The 23,904-nt window shown below is 40.7% G+C and overlaps 1 protein-coding gene across 3 annotated transcripts in view; it reads left to right on the top strand.

The window, feature by feature from the left end:
* The window catches only part of akap6 (A kinase (PRKA) anchor protein 6), a 95,151-nt gene that overhangs the window by 16,797 nt on the left and 54,450 nt on the right, over nucleotides 1-23,904 (top strand). For all 3 annotated transcript variants that reach the window (XM_053237433.1, XM_053237434.1, XM_053237435.1), the window contains 5 exons: nucleotides 3,985-4,236; nucleotides 4,434-5,933; nucleotides 10,442-10,564; nucleotides 18,291-18,387; nucleotides 20,587-20,765. In XM_053237433.1, coding sequence (XP_053093408.1) covers nucleotides 3,985-4,236; nucleotides 4,434-5,933; nucleotides 10,442-10,564; nucleotides 18,291-18,387; nucleotides 20,587-20,765 — 2,151 coding nt within the window. The remainder of the gene's footprint in view (nucleotides 1-3,984; nucleotides 4,237-4,433; nucleotides 5,934-10,441; nucleotides 10,565-18,290; nucleotides 18,388-20,586; nucleotides 20,766-23,904) is intronic.

The raw sequence follows: 23,904 nt of genomic DNA, 5'->3' as shown, positions 1-23,904 counted from the left end.
TCATATGTTGAGTGTTCGCTGCACACGCTTGGCAAACATACCATGTGCAAACGACATGCAGGACATCTCAGAGCTGTTTTCTGTGTCAATATTGCTTATTGCGTAGTATGTATTATTGTCTATATGGACAAAAGTTGCACTATGTTTATAGTAAATCTGTGCATATATATGCAGTAATATTTGTTATGTGCACATAATGCTCATGAAGTATTACTATAATGTTACTACATCAAAAGTTAATGGTCATTAATGCTAATATTAGTATCATGTACATTTGTCTTTATCATAATACTTGCTCATAATTTTTCAAATTGAGGTGGAGTGAAGTCCTGTGACCGGGGTGAGATGCTGTTTTTTGATACTGTTGACCCCTACTGTAGTGTTTATTTTTGATCTGCTGTGGTAGAAGTCTCGTGTAGAGACTCTGTCATGTTGGCAGAAGGTCTGACCTACATTCAGACATGCCACATTATATTCGGAGGCAGGAAGCACCACAGCCAAGATGCTGCCGCCGGCTGGCAACAACACAGAGTCACAACGACGCGGCAGTTGCTTTGGCATATCTGCACTGTTCTAATCCTTCATAGCTGCCAAAGTCCCAATTTCTTTACTTTAAGCAGTTCAGTAGTTTCCCATATGGAGTTAGCTGGAATTTCCAAGACATAAGATAGATGGTGAGGTTACTGAGGATGTCAGTCACTTTTTTGCAGGGTATGAGAACTTCATGAGAACTCCATACTCTAATGTTTATCCGTGGAATAAAGAAACAACTCATTCCAGTGTTTGTTTAAAGAAATAGATTTTTGATGTTACTTTCTAACAGTTACCAACACAACAGGAAGGTTGGTCCAAGCAGGTTTTCAATACTTAGTATAGAATATTATAATAACTTGTATATATGTTATTGTCTTATGATTCTACTGCAGTCGTGTGTGTGTGTGTGTGTGTGTGTGCACGTGTGTGTTGGGGGTGGTGGTGGTAGAGTATGTCATATGTTCCCAGCAGCTGGACCCCTGTTTTAGGCCAGGGTAAAGATTTCTGTCTCACAGTATTAAATTCTGAAATTAGCCTTTTAATATCAGCAGTTTGTAATTTATTCCATAGAGACAGAGAAAGAAAAACCAGACAGGAACCAGAGTCATGAGGCCGTAAGCATACTATTTGTGATCTTGATCTTACCAGCAGCTATACTTGAATCCCACATATTTATCTGTTTAGAACAGGGGTTCTCAAACTTTTTTGGCCAGTGGCCCTATTAAAGGGCCAAACGTTCTCACACTCTCTATAAAAGACCACTTTGATTAACATGAGACCGTGTTCCAAAATGAATGAAGGATAATGAAATTAGAATAATAATAACAATAATCTGACAGTTTTACAAATATGTCAGAAATCAAGATTTAATAGTTGGTAAAAATTTCATAAAACCCCGGCCGCACATCAGGCGACCCCACGTGAGGTCACGACCCCAAGGCTGAGAACCTATGCCTTAGAACAACATGCCTTATCCCGGAGTCACTTAGCTTAGGACAGGAATGGACAGGGATTATGCAAGGTGCATTTGTGCCTCTTTCACTGCTGATGCTGCTGTTTTTTGTTGTTATTTTTCAGTTTGAACAAATGCTTAATACTCAAAACGTACCTCTTCCAATCCCTATTCACTGCTTTTTAAAGTCTAACCAAATTGCCACCATTGCAAAATTCATTGTAACTGTAATACTTGAAATGATTGCCAATCAGTACATTTTTATGAAGACTGTATTGTAAGACAAAACTGTCTGAGGAACACTGGGATGTTTGGGAATACTGCTCAGCTTACTGCCCTCTCATAATACCCTCATAATGCCCTCTCATAATAGACTTGTACTGGAGAATCAGAATCATTTTATTCACCATATACATTTACATGTATTAGGAATTTTTCTTGGTGTTTGGTCACAACACTATACATTCAACACACACATCTCAGACAAAACAACACAATTACCATCCTAATATACAAATATTGCACCTAATATACCATTATTGTATCTTAAGCAGAAATGGTAGGCTCAGTTGTAAATTATATTACAATGGAGGTATAAATAGCAGCTGGATGCTGTTCAGGGTGCATTAAACGAAACAATTGCAATATATAGTAAATAATAGCAATGATATATAGTTTGTAAAAACATTTAGTCTCTAACATGTTAGGGTTTGAGATACTCACAGTTTCATTACTGTGTATTCAGGGGACAATCCAGAGAAGTACAGAGAGACCAATATTTAATGAGAATTTTGTTGGCTGCTAGGAAACAAGCATTACAAGGAAATGGCTTCAAAGCAATCCACCAGTTATAACCTACTGGTTAGATATCGTTAAGGAAATTCAGCAAATGAAATGAACGAGCTTACCTTTGAGAAAGAAAACGTTCACAAGCTTGGGGTAAAATGTTTAATGTGATGTAAACATCTATTTTACATATAACTGATTTGCCACCTAACTTCTCACTTCTTATTATTTAAAAAAAGGTATCAATAACACTGTCATGATCCTAGACTTATCACCTCCATCAAGTTAGCATGTTGCCTCCTGTTTGTTTATAGTTTATTTTGTGTGGAAAAATGAGGACTGCATCCAGAGAAGTTGCCTGATTTGTAAGTCCATTCATTTTCAGTAACTGCTATATTTTGGTCAAGGTCCAGGTGCATCCCAGGGCATCTCACACACACAAACACACACTCAAACAGACAACAGCCAAAAGCCAGTCAACCTACTGGCATGGGTTTAGGAGGTGGGAGGAAACAAGAGTACCCTGAGGAAACCCATGGGCACATGGGAGAACATGTAAAACTTCACCCAGACAGTAACTGGAGCTCGATCCCCCGTCCTTGAATGTTTAGACTGTGAAAAAGAATGGTTATAACAGTTTTAATCCACCTGTGAGATTCAGTATATGAATAAGTGTTCTGTAAGGTCATGCTTATAAACTCAATCTCTATGTTTAGTTTTTATTTGCTCTTATAATAGATACTTAACTCTTTGTTTATGCTAACAGTTGGATTTGATAATCTTAGTATTGAAGATATTGATGTGCTGTTAATGAGCCATAAGATATTACATGATCATGAATAGGCTGGCTGTAGGATATTAATGGAACTGGGCTAGACTGGGTTTGTATATATGGCTCCATTCCAGTTTGGACCAGGCTAGTCATGCTATTGTTTATCCTGTTGGTGTAAATGTGAGGGTAAAAGATTTTATACCTAGGATAAAGCCACAATATAATAATTCTGATTGGCTCAGTTTAGTTTTATTTCCTACGGTCTCTTAAGTGTAATCAGAGTCATCTGTGTTAGTGGCATGTGGCAAAGTGGCACAGAGTTGTTTACGCTGAGATATCGTATGTAAATTATTCACATCTCATGTGAAACTGAGTCAAGTGCAGAATGTGGAAGTATGACATAAGTCTTCCTGTATTTCATTTGGTGGATGTACAGAGTTTTGTGAAACATTCTACAGTGCTTATTATTTTTTACGGTAGGTAAATTTTTATGTAACCAAAGAATTACTTTTAAGGTTAACACATGACTTTTCGAGATCCTTACTTGTGTCAGTTCAAATACCTGCTTTGGCTGTGGCATCTTTTGTGGCATCTTTAGACATCTCACATCTTACACATCTTGTTTTTTGTTCATTTCTGTTTTCAAACTGTTTTTTATGAGGAACTTTTGTGATTTTGTTCAAATGTTTGGTTACTCTTCTGTGTATGAAAATTTTAAAAGAACTTGATTGATACTTGATACTTACAGTATGTTTTACACTACCTCTCACTTTATCTACAGTATGTATTTTGTTTCTAGGTTTTTGAATTTTGTGTTTGTCATCATTTCCAGAAGAAGGAATATTAGCTTTGGTTTAAAAGCATTTGAGGTCTCATAACAGTTGTGTAAATCAGTTTGTAAAATCTCCTGTGTGTGTGTGTTTGTGTGTGTGTGACATAGGACATCTGTGAGGACATATCGGATCATGTGGAACAGATCCATGCATTGCTGGAGACCGAGTTCTCCCTGAAGCTGCTGTCGTATTCGGTGAACATCATTGTGGACATCCGCACTGTGCAGCTCCTTTGGCACCAGCTCCGTGTGTCTGTCCTGGTTCTGAAGGAGAGGCTTCTCCAAGGCCTGCAGGACTCCAACGGCAACTACACACGGCAGACAGACATACTTCAAGCTTTCAGTCAAGACCACGACCAGGTCGCGCACACATCATATGTATCATATGTACACACACACACACACGTACAAGTTTTTGGGTGTGTTCAGCTCTCGTGCCTTGTGCATAAATCAGTACCTGACATAATCTATGCAGCACATACATCAAACATAATTTGCATTTATGTACATATGCATATAATACTGTGCTTTGTGTTTTTTCATCGTCTTGCCTCTAGGCTCGACTGGACTCTCTGACAGAGGTGGACGACTCGGGTCAGCTGTTTATTAAGTGTAGTCAGGACTACTTCTCCCTGGATTGTGGCATCACCGCCTATGAACTGAGTGACTACAGTCCCAGTGAAGACCCAGAGAGCCGAGGCCTGGGTCAAGACCCACGCTCCCTCTATCCTGAGCTGGAGCGAGACTTCCCTGAATTGCTTCAGAGTGTAGATATTCTCACTATTGCTGCCTCCAGACAGAGCCAAGAATCATCCTCACCTACAGAAGAGGAATCAACCAGATCCATCCAGGGTTCTGTGGGTGAACCGACAACATCCACCCAAGGGCCTGTGGAGGAACCAACCACATCCATTCAGGGGCCTGTGGAGGAACCAGCTGATTCCACCCAGGAGACCCAGAGCTTGCCCATGGACCAGGCACCATCTATAGACACAGCTATGCAGGGAGAGAACGACGTTGGCCTCTCCAAGCGTCCACTCCAAGGCTCTCACAGTAATGACATATCACCTACTCAGCCCTCTGTGCCCAAGAAGCCCATGTACATGGAAGAATCCTCCCTCCACTACCAGGCTGACATTAGCAGAAGCACGCCCTCTCTTTTGGATGTGCCTGATCGTTCTAGATTCTGGCTGGACCTGGAGGCAGTGTACCCCAGCAATGGGAGTCAGTCAGAAGAGAATCTCCACATCATGAATGCAAAGAACCGGCAAGCGAGTCACCAAGCAGCTTTCCAGAAGCGCAGAGTTCAAATGCCCATCCAGAGAAGCTTATCTGTGGCTGAGCAGGAATACGATGCTGAACACAATAACCTGTACTCATGCTCAAAGAGCAAGCACTCCAAAACCATGCAGGTGAACAGTGACTCCTCCACCCCTCCACCCTCTTCAGGGGAGGAAACATCAAATCACGATCCACGTGAAAGCTCTTCCAGTCTGGATGATCATCTTCCTACCACAGGTTCTCTGTGGATCATGCCCAAACAGGGCTCTCATATCCTCGAGAAGAACAGTAGCCCTAAAGATGATTGCTGGTATGGTTCTGAGGAATTCCTTGCCCTTCCTGCCCAGCTGAAGAAGACTGAGATTCTTGCCTCAAAGTTGGAGAGTTTAGCCCAGGCCCTACCCCCAAGAGCCCTGCAACAGTCAGTTCAGGATGTGGACAATTGGGAGCTGACTGAGGCCAACCCAGAATGGGAGACCAACAGCCATGTCTTTTCTCCCCGGCCCAATAGGAAGCACTTCTCAACAGGGAGGTTTTCATCCTCGTCCAGTGATGTGGCTCCCTCTGTAGGTGAAAGTATCGAGTCTGGACCCCTCAGTGACTTGGTGTCAGACGACGAGGGTGGGTGGTGTGCACCCAAGTCTCGAAGAGCTGAGAGGATTACTGTGCAACCTGAGGCCTCCAGGATGGTGCTCCAGTGTACACCTCTGATTGAGCAGCTACTGGAAGACATCCAGCACCAGGAGAACTACCAGGACATTTGGGGAAAGTTAGAGGTGAGCTTATTTATTCAGTTAGGAATTGGGTGCATAACATATTTGCATAACAAGACTGGGTGTTAGGGAAAGCTCAGAGCACTTATCTTTGTATGCATATAAATAAACAATAAACTGTCATTACTTGGCACTTAAAGAAATCCCCAAATTCTGTTATCACAGTTTGCATATGTGCTAGAAAGCCACATCCTAAAATACTTAACATAACAGTCAAAGGAAGGCCTAATAATGTGGTTGTTACTTATAAATTAGGACCATCAAAAAAGTAAATGAGACAATTAATGACAGCTAAAGAGAAATTTGAATACATAATATTGGGAATAAAGTTTAAAGCAATCAGCAGTTAACATTTACATGTGCTACTTTCAGATCAAATCCATAACCACTAGGCCAAACCACTCTGAAAGAAATGCTAGACTTGTTATATCAACTTTAATACAAAAAGTGATAGTTCTCGCTGCAGAAACAAATGTCCAGGGGGAGTAGCTGGATGTGATCCAAATCCTCCTATAAGCAAACTCCTATCCATCTGATTCCATCTACTGGACTGTTAGTTCTGCAGTGAAGGTTACTTAAAAAAGGCTGTACACTGCTGCCACCTGGTGGCTGACTTAAGGAAATACAGGCATCATATTGTTTCCATCAGAATCTTAAGAATTTTGCTAAGTATGTTACACATATGAGGAATTTGTTGTGGTGTATGCACAATGTAAGACTGTTAACAATATTCAAAAACACAGACATTTAACAAAGGGAAATTTTAAATAAAAATAGAATAGTGGAGTAAAAGATTAGATACAAAGAAGCAATTATGAAAGTGACCAAAGATGAAGAAGTGAAAATATACACATGTAGCGTCTGAGGAAACAGAAATAAAATAACTATTGTTTGCAGTATGTTACAGAATGGTATGAACATTGTACTGTTGTGCAGGGATGCATTGTGCTGAATGAAAAAGAATAACAATCACCATAAACATAAAAAGAAAATTCTTTATCTATTATATATCATACATAACATTTAGTGTGTGATTTTTAAAAACAATTATATATGTGTATATGTATAAACACTGTTGCAAACTCAAACTAGACATGTTTCCTGTTTCTAAAACTGTAAGACTGTAAAGAAATTTGTTTTAAAACATTGCGTAATGTAATCTCTGCTTGCAGAACTGTAAAACCCTCCTGATTAGTCCTCCGCCAGCCGATAAGATGATCAGAATCAGTAGTGGAGATGAGGTGACATGAGATGAGATGAAAGAGATGATAAAATGAATGATTCTGGCTAGTCCTGTTTTCTTCGTCTGTGTTGTGAGAGAGAAAAAAGTGTCTTGGTGTCTGTGAGGATGACTGGGCCAGGCTAAGGCAGGCAGCCGCATCCACCTGAGATGATGCATGTCACGGGGGAAGTGATTGATTACATTAGCATGCAGCCCCTGGAGATGACTTCATCCTCTCGGCAACAGACAGCTGGCAGCTGAAGCCTTTGCTGGGGGGAGTCTCAGGGGCTTAGTCAAGTGTGACGCTTCTGACCAACCTCCTCTCCATCTCCCTGTTTTTCTCTCTCTCTCTCTCTCTCTCTCTCTCTCTCTCTCACACACACACACACTAGCTCTCTGTCTGTCTTTTTCTCTTTCCTTTCTGTCCATCTATCCTGATATATTTCTTCCTTTTCTTTCACTTTCTCTCTTTCTAAGGTGATAAACTGGATATCCTTTTTTTCTTCATCTTCTTTTAATAGACTCTCTGTAAACAAAGTTAGCAGAGGCTACATATTCAGCTGCTCTGAGATTTTGTTTTGATTGTAGAGGAGGAGAAGAAGGAAACCTAGACATATACAAAGTACCAGCAAAGTCATTTGATCTCTGTTGACTCTTGTACAATGGCTGTGTTGTGTTTGTCTTTAACCTGTGGGCCCTGGCCCCCCAGTGGTATGGTGTGGTACTGTAGTGGGGATGTTAACTAAAACAATCACAAAACATTTATATTACATGAACTTAAATATCATGGGCCATATACCCCCCAATTCACAAAACAAAATTCACAAAGTAAAAATAAATTCCTAAAGCCGCTCCGAAACTTGCAGCACCTTATGCGGAGACAAACATTCATAAATAGCTGATGACATGCGATTAACAGAGCAGCCGAGTTAATGTGTTTCAAAGATTACATGACATTCATTCATCTTCAGTAAGTGCTTTATCCTGGTGAGGGTCGTAGTTGTTTCAGAGCCTACCCTGGGCTCAAGACCCATAAGGCAGGCCAAATTACCTAAGATAGGATGCTAGTCCATTGCAGGGCACCATGCACACACCTATTAAAACACTCATTCACACCTTTGGACAATTTGGAGTGCTATTTGCATGTTTTTGGACAGTGTGAGGAACCCAGAGAAAGCATACTCTAATACTGGGAGAACATGCAAAACTCCACACAGAGAGACTGAACAGATTACATGCCTGTCCATCTATCTATCTACACTATATGGCTAAAAGTTTGTTCACACCTGACTATCACACCCATATGTGGGCCCAAACCTGTTCCAGCATGACAATGTACAGTTTCTTTTCTAAACTGTACGAGGATGATGTGAAATCTTGTAGCTTGTGTCAGGCAATTTTCTCTGAGTACTAATTTTGATTAGTGTCTTAAATCTGCAGTTGCATTTGTTTTTATTTTTACCCCATTTTCTCCTTGAATATAGTCATGCTCAATTCCTCGGGTACAGGTCTAGGTACCAAATCTTTTCAAACTGCTACTCAAGCAGCTGAAAGTGCTTAGAGGAGAACACTAACTGTCATATTCAGTAAACATTATCTCATAGTCTCCTACAGTTGGAGTCATGCTGATTGCTTGATTATACTCTATAAACCAGGGATGTGGATTCACTGGGATTCAAATGCACCATGATAGGGAGAAACTTTAGACAGCTCTGGCACTCTAACAGTTCCATTTGTTGTGGGCAGTTTTTAGGGTACATTTATAGGCCGTGAGTTGTCTGATCTATATTATGTATACATCGTGTCTATACATTGTATAGCTTTGTAAGAGAGCTGTTAAAGCCGAGACAAGAATCCAAGCTGCCCTGTCTGTGTTCAGACTTGAGAATGGTACATACACACAGAACACCATTTCTTCATCTTTCTCTCATTCTTGCTCAGTCTTTCTCTCTCTCTTGTTCTCTCTCTCCAGCACTTAGTTTTGAAAACAGAGGCAGTCTTGCCCACTTCAAAGCTGCTCTCCTTCAGAAGTCGAGGCAAAATATTCGATAAATTATAGCTTTCCTAGCTGGCGTGTGGAGAGGTCATTTGTATCAATATCTTTGATTTTCACCAATGTTAGGTAATGAGCTGCTATAGCAGAAAGGGAGCAGTATCCTTGGATAAAGCCTGGGGGTCTGGCTATATAGTTCATTAGAGATATTACAAAGTGCCATTTGATCTGTTCAGGTTTATGGTATTAGAATGTAGCTCCAGAGGACTGTGATGTATAAGTGCATGCATTTCGCTGTAATTAGAGGACTGTGTTCCCCTCTCACTGTCTTCTCCCTCTGGTCATCCTCAGGCTTGATCTGAGAGCAAATGGATACAAGGAATGATAATTATTCTTTATGGCAGATGCAGTTTTAGAGATGACCAAAAGGTGGCAGTGGTCACACGTCGGAACAACACAACCAGTTTTCCGTCAGCAGCTCGAGCACATCAAGGACAAGTGCTGAATGACATTCTGCTAAGCACTGTCCACCTTAGATTAAAGCAGGCTGCTGCTCCACAACTTTGTGCACCTCAGACTTTATCAACGATATCCGAAATTGAAATTTAAAAGGAGCTTGCATCGATGCGTACTGATCATCATCAAACGTCTGTGCAGTTTCACTGAGTCTCATGGCTGGATTTCACTTTAGACTGCACATGTCATGTTAGATCAGGAGACTTTAGTTGTGTTTTTCTTTGTCCTGTATGGTCATGCACACCTGACTGTATGTGTGTCAAAGACAAGACACAGATACATAAATATTATAGATCATTTAACTTGTACTTCTCTGTTGTCACATAAGGTCCTGTGTTTACAGGTAAAAGATACATATTAGGGGAAAAATAAGGTTCTAAAGTGCCAAATTCTCTAAACTTTCAGATGTTTCCAAAAAGTCAGAATATAATATATAATAAAGTATAAAATATTTTCTGTGGGATATTTTAGGGCTGGGTGATATGAAGATATAATACTGATATTGCAATAAATTATGTCAGAATACACTTTTCTAAGATATACTATTATAAGATATCATTTTAATAAACATGTCAAACATTTAATTTTTTTTTTTTCAAATAATTACAAACTGACTGGAAGCAGCTGCTTTGATGTTAAACTTTAGTTTTTAATCTTTAAAATTGTAAAATGTTAAAATGATACAGGTTTTTTCTTTCAATATTAAATATATATTTTTTTGTATTATTTGTGTGTGTGCTTGTGTGTGCATGTGTGTGTGTGTTTGTTGGCCACTTTCAGGGCTTCGTCTCTAAGCTGGATGAGTTTATCTGCTGGCTGAGGGAAGCACTGGAGAGCACAGAGAACTGGACACCTCCACGAGTCGATATCGACAGCCTCAGACTTTACCTGGAAACACACCTTGTGAGTCTAACACGCGCGCACACACAGACACACACACACACATGCTTGAACCATGTTGACTGGTCATGCACCCACACTGGAATTTTCCCATCTTCCTTATTAGTTCATTTCTTTCTGACAAACCAGAGATGTGCTCCCTAAAATCTTGGCAGTGGAACCATTATTTCTGTGTGGGAGAGAGAGGGATTGAAACAGTACATCTTCTCCCATACAGCAGTGATCATTTATTTACTACATGATCAGGGATACAAGGCCAGGCTGATATTGAACAGTTATTACGTACAATAAAAATTGCAAAGGCTTCAAATTTCAGAGCATGAAAAAGCCTCATCACCATGTTCACACCATTTTTACTTTTCTAAGAGAAACATCACATTGAGTTTTATTATGAAAGGCTGCACTCCTTCATATTGATGTAGAGATGTGCAGTTTTTTTTTTTTTTATACAGATTTAATGTCTGACTCATAGTCCAGCTGCCACATGGAGTGCGTGTGTGTGTGTGTGTGTGTGTGTGTGTAGCATAGCTCTTTCCGGTACCCATGGGAGAATTATAACACGGGGGTTGACTGCAGGGGGAGAGGGAGGGCTGTGTTTATAAGGCATTGAGGGATGGTGTGAAATGAAACGGCTATTGATTGAGCTTGATGGTGGATCCAGGTCCCTGAATCACATTAACGAGGGACGCAGCAGCCTGTGTTGGCAAATGAGCAGCAGGGATAAGAGATTGCTGTTACAGAGAACACACACACACACACAATTCAAAGATGTTTAAACTAAAGAAAATAAAAAAAGGTTATGTATTAGGCTATGGACTCTTTGCAAGGCCAAGTGCTGAGTTCTGATTTAAGCTCATCTTTTTGATCATCCTGTATCCAATACTAGCCAGAATTAAATTATGGTGACCAAATTATGGCAAATAAAAAAAAAGATGTAAATAAAGTACATTCACACTCCCGGTAAAAGTGGCCCAAATCCAATTTTTTCTCATATATATCACAGATTTTGTTTTGCTGGATATTATGAACAGCAAATATCAGATTAAGTCTCTGACTTTTTCATTTCTTATTTTGGCGCACTTTCATATGTGATACAGAAATCCCATACTGATCAGAACTGAGATCAGCATTTATGCGACTTTGATACCACTCCTTCTCAGTATACATCACGATTTTGCGGCAGTGGGAATTAGTCTCGTGTTGAGCAGTGTTCTCAAGTGCATGTGACCTGATCAGACTAGTGTTATATAGTCTCATCAGGTCATAGACTAGTATATAGACCATGTTAAAAAGATAATGTGAACAACCCAAAAAAAGAAAAATGGTATTTTAGCAGTAAATTGAAATTGAGCACTTTGTAAATGTAGCCATTAATAGTTCAAAAGATTTTAGTAACTTTTTTGGCAAAAATGAGTTAATATACATGGGTGACAAATTGAAGGAAAAAATGGCAGCTCTGTTATGCTGTGGTGGGAATTTTGCTGGCATGGTTTGGGTTCACTTGTCCCCTTAGAGCATTGCTGCAAATCAGTACCAAGTTATTCTGACTGATCACCTTTATCCTATGATGATGCATTTCTATCACGATGGGAGTGGTCTCTTCCAGGATGACAACTCACTGAATAGCTTGAGTTTGAAAATGATTTAAATGTAAATCTAATCTTCGCAGTCACCAAATATTAACCGAATTGAAAAGCTCTGGAAAATTTTGGCCCAACATGTTAAATATCCATATGTCCAACATGCTCTCCACCACCATTATCCTCACTCCCTCTTAGCACAGACACGGGGATAAGTCTTGTTTAGAGACGACACGATACCACTTTTTCCTTTTCTGATACCAAAACTGAAATACTGATGCAGATACCCATCGTTTTCTTTAAGAACTACCAAACTTTAAAATGTTTTTTTTAACTGATGCATTTCATATTTATACTCACACAAAAATCAATTTCACTGTAAATATAATACTGTATGTTGTAATATAATAACGTGTAAAGTATAAATATAATAAAATCAATCCTAACCGAAGAAAAAAAGGAAAAACAAAGAAAAAAAAAGTCTCTTTATATGTAAACATATTCAGTTCCAAAAATAAATTTCTTTTCCAAATTCAGTTCCATTGTCTTGACACAGGTTCCGATATGCAGTATGTTTTCTCCTATATCTGATTTACAGTTTTTTGCTTGTATTGGCCTGATACAGATACTGTTTGTTACAGATACGGTTTGTTCTGGTCCACTAATTTGATTGGACGAGCGGTGTTCCAACAGTGCTTATATTTAGTATGAGCACACTGGGACGTTTCACTGTTTGTATCACTCCACTCGTCTATGTTCACCACGTAAAATTCCAATTCTAGCAACAGTCCCGCTGAAACCGTTACACAATAAAGTTAGCGATATCGTCAGCAGACATGGCAAACAATACATTTTTCATGAACTTTTGACCTAAAATATGAAAGCTTGAAGATGAAAAAGAAGAAGGGAAGCCAATTTCACTGGAATAAAACAGACCTAATTATTTTGTTCATAACAAATATGAACAAAGGCCAATTCACTCCAAAAACTTTTATATAGTGTCTCTGAGCTTCTATTTTACCCAGTGCTTAAATCTATACCAGCTATGAAATGCAAAAACCCTTCCATCCTGCTGTGTTTTTAGGTGGATGTAAGTGAAGCAGAAACTCAGAAGAACTCCACAGAAATCCATTCAAATTCATAAAGGAAAATTATATTACTCTAATAACATAATCAATTTATTTACATAATAGTCATGAGTATCAGTGCTGTTAGTTTACCAATAACATTCTTGTTCAAATTTGCACTTTAAATGAGGTTAGACAATCTCTCCCAATTTGAGAACTTGAGTTATGCTGTATTTTCACATTCTCTATTTCATGACTTTGATGCTTTACAATTAGACCCACTTTCAAAAGATCTCAAAACTCATTAAAAGATCCAACAACTCTACATCGTACATAAATAAAACTGTTTTTTTTTTTTGTGAAAGTGTGAAATTGTTTTTTGCTGTTGTGAAGCAGATTATCTACAAGGCCCTTGAGCATGGGGATTGAATTCCCCTGAGATACGTAGAGGTTTGTTAAAAAACAATTGGGCAGAGATTGCGACTTGCAGAGAAACTTATCTTTGAAACCTTTAAAAACAACATGAGTTGCTTTTATTACAATCAGACATAATCAGTACATATATGAGTGACCTATGAGCATTCAGTTCCACTGATATAAATATAAATTTGGCAATAAACTATTACATATAGCTCATATACTGTTTCATATACAGTATACAGTATGTATAGGCTACTGCACACTATAGCACGAGCTCTGGAAACTCATTCTGTCTATGTTCATCATTGACCTTCTGTATCTTTTATTAGTATAATAAGAGTAGCAATATTTAACCCCTTGTGTTTTTAATTGTGGATTTTGGACTGTTGGTGTTTAAAATAAAACGTATCCAAGCTGCTGAGTTTATTATACTACCACTAAAATATTGACATCAAATCTAGTGATGGAGAAAGAAAATATCTTTTCTGTAAGTCTTGTCAGTCAGCTGGTTATTGCTACCACTGAAAATCGATATAAAATCTGTAAGTGAAATCTAATCATATGTCATTATGGAAATATTACTGTGCTGCACTGGGCACACTCAGATCTTTAAAGGGAATGAGAGGAGCTGATTTGAGAGGAGAGATTTGTTTGGATATTACAGCAGCACGACTAACCACACCTCAATAATAATGTATTCACTCAAACCCAATTCTTTTTTTTCACATTTGCGCTGCTCTGCGCCACGTTTCCAACTACGCCTGGGGTCATGAAAATACCAAAACATATAAAATGGCGAGCTCTGTTTGCTCCAACATAGAATCTACACTCTCAAATTCCATCAAACCACCACGCCACACCACAACACACACCCCATTGGTCCCCAGACACTGTCTGAGCTAATGGTATTCTCTCGCCTCTATCTATCACCCCCTTCACACAAGCTGACACACACACACACCCTCTCCTGCTCCCTCTCTCTCTATATATATATATGATTTGGGGATTAGGCAAGGGGGAAGCTTGTGGTCCAGTGGTTGCTTCGGCACATCTAGTGGTGTCACGTCAGCGAGATAACCCGGCTGCCCTGCTGTCAGGTCTGAGCAGGAGAGTCAGAGTGTGTGAGCAGAGCTGCCTACCTGCTCCTGCAAACAACTCCAACACAACAAAACACTCACCAACAACAACATGGCACAACAAAACACGCCTCATATGCCAAGCTCCAGACACACAAGCAGTTTGATTGCATATATATATATGTGTGTATATATATATATATACACACACACACACACTCCAGGACACGGGAGAAGGTCTCAGTTTCGCACGGGAAATTTATGCAGATTATATTTCCTCTAGGATTTAGAGTGGTCAAGGTAAGGGATGTTGAAAAGGAAGCAAGGGCACTTTGCATGTGTCGAGAGTGATCATGCACTCCAAGAAATTGTCCCCTCTTGTGAGGCTTTAGAGCTGCAGGAGTCTATAGCAGTATGGACTGTGTATTAAATGTAACCTGATCTCATAAAAAGATGACATGCATAGGATTATTGGTGACAGTCAATCATGAATTAGAGGTGTACCCATTGCCATACAGAATCCTTTTATAAGATTTTAATATGATTGTGATATTCATTCCCTTGCTCTTATTAAGGTTTAGTATTTGATTTCATCATTCTTATTTTCATCCTCCAATTAATATATGATAATATGTGATAGCACGGAAAGTCCTTCCGACATGGACTGAATGTTCGTATTAGCATTCACATTCTGCTGTGCGATTTTTTAAAAGGCATTCAGTCAGTGACAGATATCTGGTTCTTGTGGCTTTTGTTTATTTGTTTACTCATTTTTAAGGCGTTTAGGTCTGTAAAGGATATCAATTCAGTCTGTATTCAGAGCCATAAATAAGCGTTCTTCACACTTGCTCTTGTCTGTCATCAGTGATAGATGTGCATGTGTGCTGATCCATCACCAGCGTATCCCCCTCACTCCATCTCCGCATCAGAACCCGCTGCCTTCCTTAACCTTCTCATCTCCCAGCCTACACCCAGGCAGCATAAAGTATTGGACAGCTCATTTAGCATATGTGCAATTCATATTCATTTAGAGCACCTATAAGAATGCTTAAAGCTTTTGGGATCAAGTCACATCATTTTTCTCTACATCCAGCAGGCTATAACCAGTACTATTTTGTCAAAATACATTTCTTCTGTTTTATTAATTCAAAACAAAAAAAGTTGATTATACACTGAAAGCATTAGCAATAATAAAATGTAATGTACAGGACTGTACTAATGGAATCAATATTAAGTGTTGGTCGTTATGAGAAGACAACAATTAACACTATGTGTTTAGAGATAGTTTTTGAAAATGAGTTGTGTAAGGAGCATATTTTTCTGATTTTGGTTTAAAAGAGTTAATATAAGCTTAATATAATGTGTTCTTAGATATGTGATGAAAGTCTCCTCCTGTAAAATGTATGATGTGTCATTTATGTATTATCTGGCCCTTACTTGTTACCAAGTGACTTTACAAAACACTTTAAATTAAAAAAAAAAAAAAAAACAACACACAAAAAGACACAACAGCAAAATGGAGTCAGAGACCATAGCCCTGCTCATATCACCTTGGCTGTCTACTCAGTAAAGCCCCAGAGTTGCACAAACCAGGCGCAGGGACAAACGAACACACTAACTGCCCTCTTCTGCATTCATGAGCTCATAGATGACCATGATTGGCTAATGTTGCTGTGATTGACAGGGGAAAGAGAGTATACCATCCCTCCCAGCCAGAGAGCTTGGCCAATTTTGCTCTCTTAGATTTCAAGCCACAGAAGGCTGTTGTGATCTCCTGATAATAGGGCCAATGCTCTTGGGAGCCCCATTTATGGAATATTAAAGATTTTTGTTTGAAGCAGTTACTGCTGAGTAAACAGGATAAAGAAAAGGTCTCTGTTTGGTCTTCTGCCTTGTCAGTCAACTGGCCACTTTCTGTGAAAAGTGGGAGATATTTGTACAACATGTACTGGCTTGTGAGAGTAACCACTGCATCCACTCCCTCCACAGTTGGAGAGGAAGCACATCATTCATCGTTGTTGGTAAGGAGGCTGGTTTATCTAAAAAATTCCAGTTAATTATTAGTTTAACTGTTATATAGACATAGAGACTTGATGTACTGTATACTTAAGCCTAAATAGATAGTCATGCATACAGACAGAGTGATTCCTAGGCAGGTAGGAATTATTCATTATAACTGCCAGTAGACATTCTGATGTACAGAAATGAAGGCTGGTAGAGCTGCATGCAGAACACTGGTGAACATGGATATTGTCAGAGAGGCAGGCACAGACAAAGAGGCCTCTCCTCTAGACAGAGGCAGAGGGAAAGATAGAGGGATGCTCAGATAGCCAGTGGCAGCTCCGGGCTCTCTCGGCAGGACCAGTCAGATCAGACCAGCTGGTAATGGTGTGAAACAGGGCTGGGGGAGATGTGAGGAGATGAGAATGGAAGGGGAAGATGGCCCTAGGCTCCTCACTGCAGGCAGCCTCATGGGATCGCTCTCCCTCCACACCCTCCACCCCCGCTTCACATCTTCAACCACACAGCACTCCCCCCCACCTCTCCTCCAGGAGCCGGGATAATGCTCTCTACACTTTGATTACACTTAGCAAGTGGAGAGCCCTCTGTTGGGTATTATCAAAACCAATCAACATGAAAGTTTGCGCTGCGGCAGTGGCACCCACCGGGAGAGGCAGCAAGGAGGTGTGTGTATGTGTGTAGAGGATTTGGGAAAGCAGGGGAAAAGGGAGTGTAGTAGTTGAAATAGAGACATCAGAATAAATGGACAGGCGCTCGGGGGAAGCGCGCACGCCCGAGAGTTATGGGACACACGTCTGATGGATCCTTTGAGCCAGGAAGGATGGTACGCTATTGTATCCCTCTTTAAAAAGACAGAAAGAGAGAGAAGAAAGAGTAAAACAGTTTCTCCCTTGCTGAATGGAGTGGGCTTCTGAGGTCATTTTCTGGAGGGCACATCTGTGGGAGAAATGGCTTCAGTTTTATAATGTCATTTGAATATTAGTTTATGCCACGGATGATGTATTAGAGGGACGTCTGTCATTTGTTAATAATTCAGCACACCACAGATAGCAGGGTTGACTCAGACAAATACGCAGAGAAGGAGAATAGAGGCTCCAATGCACAGAGGCACGGCACTTTATGAATAATGTGTGTTTGAGGTCTGGGAGTGTGTGAAGGATCTTTAGAGGTTGTGTGAAGCCAGTGTGTCAAGAGATTATGTGCATTTTCAGCAATTGCACAAAGGCCCCTAATGTGACTTATGAGCATTTGTTTCAAGATTGCAGATGAATTGAGATGAAAGGAGACAGTGCTGCCGGTGGGGTGTGTGTTTGTGAGAGAGAGAGAGAGAGAGAGAGAGAAGGAAACAGAGAGACTCTGACAATTGTATGGGGAACTGTGTGAGTTAGAGAAATATTTCGGATTATATCATGTGCATATGTAGGTTTGTGCATGTGTGAATGAGAGACATAGGGAGTGTGAAAGCATTGAGGGAATGTGTGAGAGATAAACTGAGTGTGAGGATATTTCTCTGCATGGAGATATCATACCGTGTGTGTTTCTGTTTTTGGGTGTGTGTCTGCAGAGCTTCAAGTTGAACGTGGACAGTCACTGCTCTCTGAAAGACAGTCTACTGGAGGAGGGGAGGCAACTGCTGGAACTCATCACCTGCCACAAATCAGGTAGTGCACCGGCAAGCTGCACATTTATTATTAATGTTTATATTAACATACTGACCTTCAGAATTTATAAATCCTCAAATAACCGCTTCTCAGCCACCGCCGCTATGCACGCTCGCCTTTTCACATCCACTCTGAGCGCGTCAGGCTGAATTGAGGTGTGGGATAAAGCAGCGAGTGGAATGTGAGCAGACGCAATAGTGCAGTGCTCTGTATGAAGAGAGCTGGAATTAAGAACAGCGGGAGCCAAAGTCAAAGGCCACCTACTAGACCCGCTCTCACATCCCCCTCTATCCTAGCCCTGTTTTCCCTTCTTCAATCTTTCTTTCTTTCTCTTTTTCTCTCTGTGATTATTTCCCTGAAGCGTCTGGCAGAGTGCTGCGCAAATGTACAAATCCACTAAGCTGACCTCCCTGTCAGCTGGTTAAGCCAGACACTATTAAATATGCAGATGGCCGCCCGGAGCAGGACTGCTCTTACCGTGCCCATCAGACCATGCCACTCCAGCTCCCTCATACCAATCCCTTAAATACACACACACACACACACACACACACACCTATACATCTAATCTCCTTTGGCTTGGAGCATCCTCTCAGTGTATATATTAGACATTGCCATTATAAGTAAATCTCCTCCCAACACTCCACCCCGGCCCCTAATACCTGGTTTCCTAGCAACTCAGCAAATCCAAGCTTTCGGCAGGTGCGAGAGGTGGCATGGTGCTACACTCAATAGACAAAAACTCCTCATGCACACAGAGCATTGCGGCGCTCCTGCCCCTCATGTGTGTGTTTTTAATTACCTGGAGCAGGATTTAGAGTGAGCAGACTGTGGCAATGGCAGGAGTCGTATCTCTAGAAATGGCTCTGCGTGCACAGGAATTAATGCAGAACTCACACTCTTCTAATAGCCAAGACTATTATAGTTGATGAAAACTCCAACTAATACTACAAAAACACTATTTTGTTAGTTGAAAAAAAAAACCCTGTAACCTAAGTGATTAACAGGAAGGAGTGTGTGTACTTGACTGTCAAACCGAATGTCCAAGTCCAAGTTCAAGTCCAAAGCAATGTTCGTAACACAGACAGACAAAGCTAAACCATAAAACATGCAGATAAACCAAACCGAAACACAATAAACACACACAAACCCCCCCCCGCCCCACAAAAAACAAGAAACTAATAAGTTACACTTAGTATTAGAGATTTAGTATGGTTCCAATTCATCCCAAACAAAGGAAACCTCAAAATAATATACGCACCAACTAATAAGGGGCAAACGAGGAACTGGTTTACAACCAAATAGCAACTTGCAACAAAACAAACAGATCATGGCAGTGTTACCATGGGAGGCATGATGGGGAAGATCGGGACAATAATTTACTACTATTCAATTAAATACTCCAACCAAATGAAAACTAAAAATATTCCTTTTAAAATGAATGAAACAAAATAAAAAAGCAAATGTGAATTAATTTCCATTAATTTTCAGAACCATACACAGTGGGCAGTATGTATTCATGCATTCATCCAAAGAATGAACTGAAAATATATATAAAATCATAAAAAGATATATTGGAACTGATTCCTGCTACTGAGTGTCTGAAAAGTAAAAGTCTCGGTATTTCCCTGCTTCTGATTAGTTCCTCTAAAGAGAGACATTAAAATTGACATTAAACTATCAAACTACCATTCTTTGACTACATCACACCACTCCTTATATGATGGAGATGCTGATGGTAGTGATTAGGCTAATGTTTGGAGTATTATTAGTGGTGATGTGGTTGTACTTGCTGTGGTAGAGATGTGTGTGTAGGGGTGGTGCTTAAATGGGAGGCATGATGAATGGAGGAATCATAGCACATTAAAGACTCGTTAAAGGCGGCTAGTGGGAGATGTGTGTGTGAGGGACTTGCTGGACCTCTGCACTGCTGAGCAGGGATTCACCACACTGGGTAATACTTTATGTATGTGCATAGAAACAGTGTGTGCATATCTTCTTTTTCTTTGCAGTTTTGTTTCATGTAAATGTATGTTTAAGTGAACACAGTTGGAGAAAGTCAACAAAGGCAAACTAATAAAACATGTACTCTGTGGTTGAACGCATTCTCTTCTCTGGAAATGAGCTTGTGTGTGTGTGAATGGGAGTATAACGTGTGTGAGTGTGTGTGTGTGCGTGTATGTGTGTGTATACACGCAGGCCTCCGGGACATGCTCCAGATGATTGTGCACCAGTGGCAGGAGCTTCAGAGGCAGATCCGCCGGCAGCATGGTTGGATGCTGCGCACACTGGACACCATCAAAGCCCAGATCGTGGCCTCTAAGAGAGATGAGGACCCTAAAAACACAGAGGACCCCGATCTCCATGCCAGCTCTGAGGTATGGTCTATTAACCCAGCCAGACGGCCCAATCTCAGACCCATTTCCTGCACTACATCCCTCTTTGGCTTCTTTCTTCTCCCCTCCTTCCAATCCCACTCCACTCCTCTCAGCTAGCCCGCGGCTATCCACTGCTCACTCAGCAAAATAAACAACATGGGGCCAGGCCAGGCAGGGAAGGGCTGGCTATTAGCATAGGAAAGGGTTGAAGGATAGGGCCTAGCAGTTTGCTGTTTCTCTCTGAGAAGAATGGAGACATGCCTATGATATGGAATTCCTGTTCATATATAAGCGCTAACGTCTGTGTGGTTGCAGGAATAATTTGAGAGCCTTTTGCCTCTTGCACACACAAACACACAATTATGCTAGACCATGTGCGAAACTCAATTTATACCTTGCACTTAATGTGTAATTGCAGAGGTAGTCATTCTAGGTACCAATTTCTCTTTGTTTAATTGTCAATTGTGATTAGGTAATTGCACTCCAATTAGATGCTGCGCTTTATGACGAGGCCCTGGGTGCAGTGGCGGGGAGCGAGGGATCTCTGGGTTTGTGTGTGGAGGACGCAACAGATCTGCTGTTTCCCTCAGGAGGATGAGCTTCACTAGGGAGCATATATATATATATATACATATATATATATATATATATATATATATATATATATATATATATATATAGCGCCTCTCCTCCATAATCTCACCTGCTTCATCCACAGCTAGTATCTAACTCCCCTGTCTCCATTTTCTTTCTCCCATTTCCTCCTTCCTCTATACCGTCCTCTCTTTTGTGCGAGGCATAACTAAGCGAGGTGCTTTTTAAATTGTTTTGTTGCAATTAGAAGTCACCACAATCAGTGTGATCAGTCAGCGTTGACAGCCATTAGCCGCTTGGTTATAGCGAATTAACCGAGAGAGAGGAGCAAGTGATTCATTATCTCAGAGCTGTTAATGATGATCAGATGCATCGCCTAATTAGAGGAAGGCCGGAGGAGTGGGAGGAAGGTCACCCAAGGAGCCACAAATCCCATCGTGTTGAATAGGGCTGCGTTTAGGACAGGGGTGGGGTAAATATGTGCAGGAGGGGTTCGAGTTTAAGGCCACTGGTAATGCATTTAGGCATTCTGACGCTCGTATCAGCATGTCTACGATGCCAAAGCCATGAAAACCTGTTGTGTTTTAATTTAGAGCTCAATGTGGTGTGAAGGTTTGTCCTTTCTCCCATCCCAAAAAGCACATAATTTTCATCCATTGGTAGAAAACTGACCTTTATAAAACAACTCTTCTAAAGATATGAGTTACCTGCCTGTGTTTACTAAAGTAGTTACATCAAGTTCTGTCTCCATGCATTGGCCCGTGTTCGTAGCATATTGCAGGTTTGTACATGCACCCAGAGGTCACGTTTATTTTGATGAGAATCCTCAATAGGAAATGTCTTAATTGCGTGTCTCAAACTATTTTATGGCCCATTGAGCCATGTTGATGGAGGTATAGGGAATTCTTAGTGCTCATTTGGGTCTACATTTCTCTGACTAAACAATATTTGGATAGTGCTGTCAAGGCGGTCTTTTTGACAACGAGACACCCCCTACCTCACCATTAATTTCTAATGCTGCACTACAACAGGTGCTGCTTGAGGTTATTAATTTGCTTTGGTTAAAAAACGGCACACCGATGAGCAATGCGCGCTGTCATAGATATAATATACACGCTGCCCAGACATGAAGCCTTTCCCCAGAACGCCATTAAGGTGTGTGCAAAGCAGGGCGCATCTCTCCTGACAGCAATTACGCTTTGTTATTATTGCTCCGAACATATGCTCTGATCCACATTTTGGTGTTATGGAATTATTTTCTAAGAGACCTTAAAATCCCAGCAAGGGCTGGATATTGGTCAAATGGTAATTGCTGAAACTGTGAGATGGCGAGAGAAAGAAAGAAGTAAGCGAGCAAGAAAGATCAGAGTATTTATTAATAGTGCCATAGAGCAGAATTAAGAATTAGTGTCGGTTGCTTTGGCATTATTGTTACACAAAGCCATTGAATTCAATCCAGGAAGAGACAGCGCAAAAATGTAGGCAAGATCAATAAGAAACAACATGAAGCATCGGTGCTTATGTGAGTCTCAGTAACACTGTTCTTAGATTTAAAGAAAAAAATCATGATCATGAGATAAACAGAGCTGCCCAAATCCCTCAGTCTCATCTTTAGGTAGTCTCTCGTATTGCCATGGTAATACATCCCCGTAGCATGTAGAGAGCCATCCCATGCTTTAGCTAAATGTCAGGAAATATCTGAGCGCAGTGAGATGACCTACATGTGTACGGGGATTTTGGTGAGGTTGGAATCCCTCGGATTATTAACATGGACTGAATATGGCACAGAGTCACATCCAGCTCTGGGTTAATCCCTTGATGTGCTGGTTTATGTGAGACACTTTAACTAACCAGCTGGACCTCTGGCACATGCCCTGTAGTTTGGTGATGCCCATAAACACACACTCCATACCTTCTGTGGTTATATGTGCCTGCTTTTGTCAGTGGGTCTCTAAATTGTGGCTGCAAATAAAATAAAAGGGAGAGGTGGAATAGAATCATGAATATACCACATATAAACCACTTTCAGCACTCTCCAATTCTGATTAAACCATGTTATTTTTTACGCTGGCCAGTCTAATCCTGTAACCAGCTTGTCAGAAATGCCCCTGGGTCAACAACCTCGTCATGACACGCCAACATTTACTGTGATATTTACATATATAATTTCCAGCCAGGCATTTCCTGATGCAGCCCTGCCCTCTTGGTTTATCAAAGTCTTAGAGACCTCCACGGCTCATCGGAGACCTCGTGCTTTGCTTAAAGCGCTCTACGTATCAGCGTTGCAAGCTTGGTCCCTGCCAGGTGTCTGTGGCATATTCCGCTACCGTCATATGGATGTGTATATGTAAAAGGCAAGCAGGCCGCTTATCGGAGGCTGCTTGGAGACAGCTTGTCTGCCCCAGGGCTGCCATTTCACCCCTCTCTCTCTCTCTCTCTCTCTCTCTCTCTCTCTCTCTCTCTGGCTGAGTCTTTAATGGTGGGAGGGAAAGAGGGGCTACAGGCACCTCAGCCATCGATGTGCTACTCGCTGGCATATGTTAAC

Source organism: Pangasianodon hypophthalmus, chromosome 10 (assembly GCF_027358585.1).
Source record: "Pangasianodon hypophthalmus isolate fPanHyp1 chromosome 10, fPanHyp1.pri, whole genome shotgun sequence".
Classification (NCBI taxonomy): Eukaryota; Metazoa; Chordata; class Actinopteri; order Siluriformes; family Pangasiidae; genus Pangasianodon; species Pangasianodon hypophthalmus.
The sequence above is the reverse complement of the archived record's forward strand: the minus strand, read 5'-3'. Positions and strand labels throughout refer to the sequence as shown.